This window comes from Sapajus apella, unplaced genomic scaffold (assembly GCF_009761245.1).
Source record: "Sapajus apella isolate SASKATOON/1434 unplaced genomic scaffold, GSC_monkey_1.0 scaffold60, whole genome shotgun sequence".
In the NCBI taxonomy this organism is placed as follows: domain Eukaryota; kingdom Metazoa; phylum Chordata; class Mammalia; order Primates; family Cebidae; genus Sapajus; species Sapajus apella.
The window spans coordinates 13,933,509-13,943,544 of NW_022437000.1; the positions used below are offsets into that span (position 1 = coordinate 13,933,509).

The 10,036-nt window shown below is 53.4% G+C and overlaps 2 protein-coding genes across 14 annotated transcripts in view; both read right to left on the minus strand.

The window, feature by feature from the left end:
* The window catches only part of RASA3 (RAS p21 protein activator 3), a 124,575-nt gene that overhangs the window by 73,448 nt on the left and 41,091 nt on the right, over positions 1 to 10,036 (minus strand). For all 5 annotated transcript variants that reach the window (XM_032246337.1, XM_032246334.1, XM_032246336.1 and 2 more), the window contains one exon: positions 7,268 to 7,385. In XM_032246337.1, the coding sequence (XP_032102228.1) occupies positions 7,268 to 7,385 (118 nt within the window). The remainder of the gene's footprint in view (positions 1 to 7,267; positions 7,386 to 10,036) is intronic.
* On the minus strand, positions 930 to 5,038 carry LOC116528868 (involucrin-like). 9 transcript variants are annotated; one of them, XM_032246347.1, is made up of 6 exons: positions 3,164 to 5,032; positions 3,014 to 3,105; positions 2,765 to 2,948; positions 2,513 to 2,668; positions 2,296 to 2,456; positions 930 to 2,234 (listed from the first exon to the last, which is right to left on the minus strand). In XM_032246347.1, the coding sequence occupies exons 1-6, from the start codon at positions 3,272 to 3,274 to the stop codon at positions 1,988 to 1,990; spliced, it is 951 nt and encodes a 316-aa protein (XP_032102238.1). In that variant the 5' UTR covers positions 3,275 to 5,032; the 3' UTR covers positions 930 to 1,987. The 9 variants fall into 9 exon arrangements, with proteins under 9 accessions (XP_032102238.1, XP_032102234.1, XP_032102237.1 ...); XM_032246343.1 differs by having other exon boundaries at positions 2,296 to 2,448; positions 2,509 to 2,948; positions 3,164 to 5,038; XM_032246346.1 differs by having other exon boundaries at positions 2,296 to 2,448; positions 2,509 to 2,668; positions 2,765 to 3,105; positions 3,164 to 5,033.

Sequence of the window (10,036 nt, forward strand, 5' to 3'; positions counted from 1 at the left end):
ACAGTGAAGCCTGGCAGGAAAAGGGGCTCACGAGGGAGGAGCCAGGGCAGGAGAATGGGGCTGCAGCTGAGGAGTGGGAGGCCACCAGGTGGGAGGAGGAGAGAGGAGAGAGGAGTGAGGAGGAGAGAGGAGGGAGGAGGGGGTCCTGGCCTTTGCTTCTCATGAGACCCTTAGTGCAGCCCCCGAGTCTCCCCGCAGTGGTCCAGCCACACCTCAGGGCCAGGAGGCTCCTCCAGGCACAGGCGGCAGATGAGCCCCTGCCTAGCCTGGGCCATGTGCAGTAGGGGCTCAGCACTCAGAGTAATGGCAAGCTCACGCTCTCCGCCAGCTGAGTTCCTGTGAAGCTGAGAGAACCCCCTGCATTCTGACACAGGCGTGCTCCTGAGTCATAATGACACGAAGGACACAGGCATGTGGGCAGAGGTGGAGATGTGGGGCCGGGCTTGTGGGTCATACAGACAGGACCAAGGGCTCTGACCTGCTGGCACATTTGGGACCAGCATTCCAGGACTGAGCAAACAGATCCCCCATGTGGGATGCCCTGGGCTGAGGACGGGTTCCCTACTCCAGCAGCTCTGCGATGTTCTGGGCTTCACGGAGTCTCCAGGGGCATCAAGCAAGTTTTTTCATTTTTTGAGATGGAGTCTTGCTCTGTCACCAGGCTGGAGTGCAATGATGCAATCTTGGCTCACTGCAATCTCCGCTTCCTGGGTTCAAGCGATTCTCCTGCCTCAGCCTCCCGAGTAGCTGGGACTACACACACACCACCACACCTGGCTAATTTTTGTATTTTTAAACAAGACGGGGTTTCACCATGTTGGTCAGGCTGGTCTTGATCTCTTGATCTCATGATCTACCACAGTCGGCCTCCCAAAGTGGTGGGATTACAGGCGTGAACCTCCACGCCCGACCCAAGTAGGGTTTTTTTAAAGCTCTAACTTGAGACAGAGCGAAAATAAATGTTCCAGGGAAAGTGACTCCTCTAAATCTCTTAATATCGAGGTGTTTCCTAATCAACAACTTGGTTTTTATTAAAAGCATCTGAGAGAATGAACAGTTGTCTCCCAAACCAACACCTTCCTCCTGCCCTTTCAGTTTCTAACCCCAAAGAACTTCTCGCCTCTTAAAAAACTTTGGAACTGTGGAGATATTTCTTGGTTTAGTCATTTCTACCATATAAACGTACTATTTTGGGGGTGATTTACATCTTGCAGTATGAATAGAAAGAAACCTTCCTGTCTTTGAAAACACCCGCTGCGTGCACAGGGGACGAGAAAGGGTTCCACCTGAAAGAGCCCCAAAGGACTGCCAAGGGAGGGTCCCTGGCGATGGCTGAGTCTGCCCAGGAGACCTAGCCCTCCTCGCTCGGCTCTACAAGACCCATCTGTTCCTTGACTTGTAACTTCTAACTGTTAAAAATGCAAATGAACAAAAACCCTCCCATAATTCCACTTCCCAGAAATAACCTTCACATTGACATTTCTGCCTACATATTCCAGCCACTCATGAATTCTTGAACAAAAGAACTTTACCTACAGACAGCTTTGTACCTAATGCATAAGCAGCTCTTCAGAGTAGGAGCTCAGGCTGTGGCACCTCCGGGTGAAGGAGGCAGCGGCACAGAAGCAGGCCACGCCCGCAGTTTCTTCCTGTTGTGGCCATGGCCCCTTCCCCCCCAGATGGGCATGCAAATGAACCCTGCAAAGAATGCGGGGGTTACTCCACAGAAACAGGGGGCCAGCGCTCCATGTGGGCCAGAGGGTTCTGCTCAACCTCAACCACAGCAGCAGGGGCTGGGGTTAGACCCAGAACCCTGAGGCAGCACCTTCCTGAGCCAGGACTGTCTGTGTGGACAGGGGCTTTAAGGAGAGGTCGGCCACACAGGCGCAGAGTGCTGCAGGCTGAGACAGACGACATTCCACCTCCTTACATGGATGGAGGGAAATGAGAACGCAATGCTTACAGAATGTTCTTGCAAACAACTGGACTAAACCCAGCAGGGAGCAATTTTAGGTTCTGTGAGTGTGATGCTGACTGCTCCTTCCTGCTGTTGTGTGTGACACCGACTGCTCCTTCCTGCTGTTGTGTGTGACGATGACTGCTCCTTCCGGCTGTTGTGTGACACCGACTGCTCCTTCCTGCTGTTGTGTGTGATGCTGACTGCTCCTTCCTGCTGTTGTGTGTGACACCGACTGCTCCTTCCTGCTGTTGTGTGTGATGCTGACTGCTCCTTCCTGTTGTGTGATGCCGACTACTCCTTCCTGCTGTTGTGTGTGTGACGCCAACTACTCCTTCCTGCTGTTGTGTGACGTCGACTGCTCCTTCCTGCTGTTGTGTGTGATGCCGACTGCTCCTTCCTGCTGTTGCATGATGCTGACTACTCCTTCCTGCTGTTGTATGTGATGCTGACTGCTCCTTCCTGTTGTGTGTGATGCTGACTGCTCCTTCCTGCTGTTGCATGATGCTAACTACTCCTTCCTGCTGTTGTGTGTGTGACGCTACTACTTCCTGCTGTTGTGTGACGCCGACTGCTCCTTCTTGCTGTTGTGTGATGCCGACGGCTCCTTCTTGCTGTTGTGTGTGACGCCGACGGCTCCTTCCTGCTGTTGTGATGCTGACTGTTCCTTCCTGCTGTTGTGTGTGACACCGACTGCTCCTTCCTGCTGTTGTGGCCCCGACTGCTCCTTCCTGCTGTTGCGTGTGACGCCGACTGCTCCTTCCTGCTGTTGCGTGTGACGCCGACTGCTCCTTCCTGCTGTTGCATGTGATGCCGACTGCTCCTTCCTGCTGTTGCGTGTGATGCCGACTGCTCCTTCCTGCTGTTGCGTGTGATGCCACTGCTCCTTCCTGCTGTTGCGTGTGATGCCGACTGCTCCTTCCTCCTGTTGTGTGTGATGCCGACTGCTCCTTCCTGCTGTTGTGTGACGCCGACTGCTCCTTCCTGCTGTTGTGTGTGATGCCAGCTGCTCCTTCCTGCTGTTGTGTGACGCCAACTGCTCCTTCCTGCTGTTGTGCGTGATGCCGACTGCTCCTTCCTGCTGTTGTGTGTGACGCCGGCTGCTCCTTCCTGCTGTTGTGTGACGCCGACTGCTCCTTCCTGCCATTGTGCGTGACGCCACTGCTCCTTCCTGCTGTTGTGACGTCGACAGCTCCTTCCTGCTATTGTGTGATGCCGACAGCTCCTTCCTGCTGTTGTGTGTGATGCTGACTGCAATTTCCTGCTGGATGACCCTGTGATTTCCACCACAGCACCGCTGTGGGAAGGAGGATCCATCTCTTTGTTTTAGGGTTGGGGCAATGGCCCATGGGAGGTCCCAGGGTGGGAAGCTACTTCCCGAGCCCTAGCCCTGCCAATCCAATTTCAGGGATACTTTCGGTTTAAGTAAAGAAACAAATAGTGGGCTGCCCTTTAAATGATTAAAAATGATTGCTCTAAAGGTATGGAATGTGAACAAAGTTCACTCTCAACATCAGGAAAATATTTTCCTAGTGGGACAGAAACTGCCAAAATCACTTTCTCAGAGAAGGGCCAAGGCCAGAGAGGAAGGGCTCATTCCCCGAAATGAGTCCACTTGGATGCATTCTGCAGTTAAACCTGTGACTGGCACTGCCCCTGGACCTCCACTGGCCCACCTTGAAAAACACAGGAAAACAGAGGAGGATGCTTTTCCAGACGTCGGCTCAGCACTCGATAAACAGGCCCCATAGACCCCAGTGCCTTGGACGTGCGGCTAGGGGGCGGGCCACATGCTGGGGGAGGCTTGGGGGACACAGGTCTCTGGTGGAGCTGGGGCAGTAACCTCTGTTAGTGGGAAAAAGGGAAGAGAAGCTGAGTTCCACCTTTCCCTCCTCACACATTCCATCTGCAGCTTCCTGCTGAGTAAGATGTGATACTGGGCAACAGCAAATCAAACTTGACCCAAGTGCTTCTCCCCAGGGGATATGAGGAAGGGCCCCTGCTGTGCTGCAGACCCACTGGCCAGAGAGCACCCTGGGTCCTTCTGAGCTCAGAGATACAGATGTGGGCTTTTTTATTTTCCAGTGACTTTGCAAATGAAAGATCAGACCTTAAAGGTGACACTGACACTGAAGAAAGTACACTGGGGGCCAGGAGCCTCAGGGGAGCCAGGAGACACGGGGGATGGGAGATTCAGGGGGCGGGAAGACTCAGGGGACAGGGAGACTTGGGGGGTTAGGGAGACTTGGAGCCAGGGAAACCTGGGGGGCAGGAGACTCGGGGGGCTGGAAGACTCAGGGATGGGATAGTCAAAAGGCCAGGAGACTCAGGGGCTGGGAGACTCAGGGCTGAGAGACTCAGGGGGCTGAGAGACTTGGGGGAATGGGAGACTCAGGGGGCTGGGAGACTCGGGGGGATGGGCATCCCAGCCTGACAAAGACTGCTCACAGTTCTTCTGGCCTTCAATCCACGGGCCTCTAACATCAGACCGTGTAAATACAGGACGGACATTTATCCAGGGAAGCTCCAAAGTCGTTTCTGAAGGACACGGTGACGTCTCTTCCTGTTTCCTTCAGAAGAATGGCCATGCCCAGTCATTGCCACAGCAATCCCCAAGACACACTCGCAAAGCCAGACTGGATGCCTGACGATGTTCCTCAGCCTGCAGTTCTTTTTGACAAGTTATTTCAAAGAACCGAGAGTGTGCATTAACGTAATGCAAAGACTCTCCCTCCTCAGCCTCGAGGGTAGCTGTGGCAAAGCCTTTTAGAAGCACCATCAGTGAGATGTGTGCTGGTCTCTCCCGGGCAGGAGATCCCTCACTGTTTTCTAGGAAGTGGATTCACTAAGGCATCAGAACACATTCTGATGGGGTTGTTCATTCCCACTTGGAAGTAGCCAGATGCAAGGATATAATTCTTTAGCTAAACATGTTCTCAAAATCAAAATAGCTGTTTGATGAAAGCACACAACCCATGATTCTGAACTGAATGGTAGAGTTGCCACTGCACGGTCTTCTCTGATCCCCAAGTTGCTCCACAGAAACCCAGCACCCCATGCTTCCCCAAGGTCCAGCACTGAGGCCCTGCACAGATATCTTCTCTGGCCCCCAGGCCGCTCCACGGAAACCCAGCACCCCATGCTTCGCCAAGGCCCAGCACTGAGGCCCTGCCCAGTACACTCTCCCTAGCTTCTCTCTTCCCGGCCTTGACATAAATTGCCATGGCTTCCTGTCCCTGCATGTCCCACTGTGCGCCACGTCCTGGCTTTTGACTGCAGTGGTCCTCTGAGTATGATGGGGCTGCCTCACTGGAGCTTTTCAAGAACACTAGTTCTGGCCCTGCCCTGGACAGCCTGGTGGTGGCACCTACATCTTCACACTCTGAAGTCGAGGAGCAAACTTGTCAATTTTAAGTTTGTTTTTCTTGGCTGACTCTTCTCTTCCTCAAATTATATCAATAAATGCTTTCTAGGTCTCTTACCTCAGTTAACACCCATCTTCTGTATGGCTATGTTAGAAAACTGTACAGGAAGAAAAACGTTTCTCAATATTTCCCCCTCTCGAAATCCTTAATTTGTACTCTTTTGTGGAATGCAAGCTTCCCAGTTCACTCTAATTAAAAAGCACTCCTCTGAGTCCAGGCGAGAGCCATCACCTTTGTGCTCTTCCTGGACAGACAGAGCATTTAGCCAATACCAGTTAAAATCCGTACACCACCAAAGACAGACGTCCAGGTGCCTGCACACCAGAGCCTCGGGGAGCACTTCCTCCCCCTTAACACCAGAGCCGCAGAAGCACTTCCTCTTCAACACCAGAGTCCCAGGAGCACTTCCTCAACACCACAGCCCTGGGGAGCACTTCTTCCTTAACACCAGAGCCCTGGGAGCACTTCCTCCTCAACACCAGAGCCCCAGGAGCACCTCCCTCTCCTCAACCCCACAGCCCCAGGAGCACTTCCCCCTTCTCAACCCCACAGCCCCAGAAGCACTTCCCCCTCCTCAACCCCACAGCCCCAGGAGCACTTCCTCCTCAACACCAGAGCCCCAGGGAGTACTTCCTCCTTAACACGAGCCCTGGGAGCACTTCCTCCTCAACACCAGAGCCCCAGTGAGCACTTCCCCCTCCTCAACACCAGAGCCCCGGCGAGCACTTCCCCCTCCTCAACACCAGAGCCCCATGGAGCACTTTCCCCTCCACACCACCAGAGCCCCGGGGAGCACTTCCCCCTCCACACCACAAGAGCCCCGGGGAGCACTTCCCCCTCAACACCAGAGCCCTTGGAGCATTTCCCCCTCCTCCTCCTCAAACTAAAAGCAGCAAGAAAAGTGGCAAGGTGAGGTACACGCTCAGAACATTCTTTACACACAGGAAAATGGGAAGGTGAGGTACACGCTCAGGACATTCTCTACACGCAGGAAAATGGGAAGGTAAGGTACATGCTGAGGACATTCTCTACAGGCAGGAAAATGGGAAGGTGAGGTACACGCTCAGGACATTCTCTACACGCAGATAAATGGGAGGGTGACGTACACACTCAGAACATTCTGTACACACGGGAAAATGGGAATATTCTCTACACATGGGAAAATGGGAAGTTGATGTACAGGTTCAGGACATTCTCTACATGCAGGAAAATGGGAAGATGACGTACATGCTCAGGACATTCTCTACATGCGGAAAAATGGGAATATTCTCTACACGTGGGAAAATGGGAAGGTGTTGTATACACTCAAGACATTCTCTACACATGGGAAAATGCAAAGTTGATGTACACGCTCAGGACATTCTTTACACACAGGAAAATGAGAATATTCTCAACATGTGGGAAAACAGGAAGGTAAAGTACACACTCAGGACATTTTCCACACACGAGAAAATGGGAAGGTGATGTACATGCTCAGGACATTCTCTACACACAGGAAAATGGGAATATTCTCTACATGTGGGAAAGTGGGAAGGTGATATACACACTCAGGATATTCTCTACATGTGGGAAAATGGGAAGGTGAGTTACACTCAGGATAATGTGTGTACACCTGGATAATGTGAAGGTGAGATAGACTTAGGACCTTCTCTACATGCAGGAAAATCGGAAGGTGATGTACATGCTCACGACATTGTCTACACGTGGGAAAATGGGAATGTGACATACATGCTCAGGACATTATATGTGAGAAAATGGGATGGTGGCGTACACATTTAGGACATTCTCTACACACAAGAAGGTGGGAAGGTGATGTACACACTCAGGTCATTTGCTACATCGAAGAAAACACATCAGTGTCAAGTAAAGCAACAGAGGACATTACCAGAGTGACTTTTCCACAATTTTGGTCCTGAAAACCTCCTCCTGGTCCAGGTTCACCGTGCAGTAGCAATCCCTCATCTTGCTTGGCCCCGGGTAAGAGGGAAGGTTTTTGGCTTCACCTAAAAAGTAAAAGTGACATATATCACCAACAACATCAATGTGTTTGGTCCCCTGCTAATCGCAGACATTTCCAAACAACAGATTTAGTTCACAGCCACGTGCTGGCCTCTGCTTGTGTGCATTCACTAGTTCTCTATAGTCTTGGATTTTTGCCACAAGTCAAAATGTTGATGCACACACCACCTGTACTGCCGAAAGGCAGAGTGACACATACGCCACCCTCAAAAGCAAGCGGTGCAAGCAGGGGCCCGCCAGCCTAGGACTAAGGATTGCTGTGTCTTGTTTTGTTTTACCCACTTTAGTCCCTTTATTTTTTTTTTTAATTTTTCAACTGTGGTAAAACAGACATAAAATTTTCCATCTCCCCTGTTTGAGTGTACAAGGTAGTAGCATTAACCATGTTCACCGAGCTGGCAGCCCTTACCACCATCCTCTCCAGAACTCTCTCATCTCCCAGACAGCGACTCAGTCCCCATTAAACACTCACTCCCATCCCTCCCCTGCTGTCTCCCAGCATTAAACACTTGCTTCCCAAACCCCCATCCCCCCCGAGTCCTGCTGTCTGCCAGCAGCCCTCACCCCACTTTCTGTCTCTGTGGATCTGACTGCTCTAGGGCCTCATGTCAGTGGGATTCACAGGATGCCTCCTTTCAGCCCAGCTTATTTCACTCAGCAAATGTCCTCCAGGTGGTCCCTGCTGTGACCTCCAACCGGATTCCCTTCTCTTTTAAGGCTGAATAATATTCCATTGTGCAGAGGAATCTCGTTTTGCTTACTAATTTATCCATTGAGTCCTCTCGTCCCAGGGAGGGCCCAGGACTGTACCCAGGGTGCCTGCCCCTCGTCCAGGGAGGGCCCAGCACTGCTGCCCAGGGTGTCTGATCCTCATCCAGGGCTAGATGTTAAACCCTCCCAAATCACAGCCACATTCAATGTAATTTAAACATCAACCACAGGGAGGGCAAGTCTCTGGTGACAGCGGGAGGAGTCCTAGCAGGCGCCTGAGGTGCTTACTGGTGGCCTGGCCCTGACGACAGCTGAAACGGGACTCACCAGAGGCTGCTTCCCTGGGGCACATTTTGTTGTCACCATGGGGGGTGCTGCTGGCATCCAGTGGGCACAGTGCAGGGTGCTGTTCAGTGTCCCGCTGCACACTGTTCCCCAGGGCAAACGGCAGTCCGCCCAAAACCCAACATTGCTCCTCAGGAGAGAGCTGTCCACCCAAAACACTAACAGTGTCCCTCAGAAGACAGCTGTCCCCCCAAAACCCAACAGTGCCCCTCAGAAGAGAGCTGTCCACCCGAAACCCAACAGTGCCCCTCAGGAGAGAGCTGTCCACCCGAAACCCAACAGTGCCCCTCAGAAGAGAGCCGTCTACCCGAAACCCAACAGTGCCCCTCAGGAGAGAGCTGTCCACCCAAAACCCTAACAGTGTCCCTCAGAAGAGAGCTGTCCACCCAAAACCCTAAGTGTCCCTCAGAAGAGAGCTGTCCACCCAAAACCCTAACAGTGTCCCTCAGAAGAGAGCTGTCCACCCAAAACCCAACAGTGCCCCTCAAGAGAGAGCTGTCTACCCGAAACCCAACAGTGCCCCTCAGGAGAGAGCCGTTCCCCCAAAACCCTAACAGTGTCCCTCAGAAGAGAGCTGTCCACCCGAAACCCAACAGTGCCCCTCAGGAGAGAGCTGTCTACCCGAAACCCAACAGTGCCCCTCAGGAGAGACCTGTCTACCCGAAACCCAACAGTGTCCCTCAGAAGAGAGCTGTCCGCCCGAAACCCAACAGTGCCCCTCAGGAGAGAGCTGTTCCCCCAAAACCCTAACAGTGCCCCTCCGGAGAGAGCCGTTTTCCTAAAACCCAATAGTGTCTCACGGCATAGGGCCGTCCACCTGAAACCCAACTCCTGGTGCAAATGACCCTCCCCTCACGCTTGGTGCAGAGGCTGTTGGCAATGGGCCACGGAGGAGATGCTGCCACATCATGTCAGAGCCTCACCCGTCCCGAGACCCAAGTGATCCCCAAACATCCACGGAGACCTGGCCTTGGAGCCAGGTCAGCCAGAAGCTGCTCCACGCCTGGCCTCCCCGCAGCTGCCCGACCTCCCGACGCGGAGTGACCCTCGAGGCCGCGCCAAGCCACGCAGCACTCCGGAAACGCCGCCCGCGGACCCGGCCACAGCCACAGCACGCACACTCGCGGTTCCGACTCCTGCGACTCCAGCGGGGCTACAATGTTCCACTCCGGGGTGAACGGAGCGGGAGCGCCGCCTCGAGAATACCCTGAGCCACAGACTCGGAACCCTGTGAGCGGGTTCTGACTGCGCTCACTCGTGATATAAACACGTAATAAAACACGGGAAAGACGCGCCTGGAAAACAGAGACCTCTTCATCACAGAGGCGCGTCCTACCGGTTCAAACTCGAAATTTTACTGACGGCTGAGAACACCGAAGGGAATAACGAGGAAAGAGGGAAAGGAAAGGCAGGCTGAAACGAAGGAACGAAGCCGCCCTTCTGAGTGCACAAAGGAGCAGAGAGAGGGGCACCGCAAGGAGACCCTCAGCACCCTTTCCCCGCGCAGCACAGCCGGAAACCCTCAGCACCCTTTCCCCGCGCAGCACAGCCGGAAACCCTCAGGCCCCGCGTTCCCCGC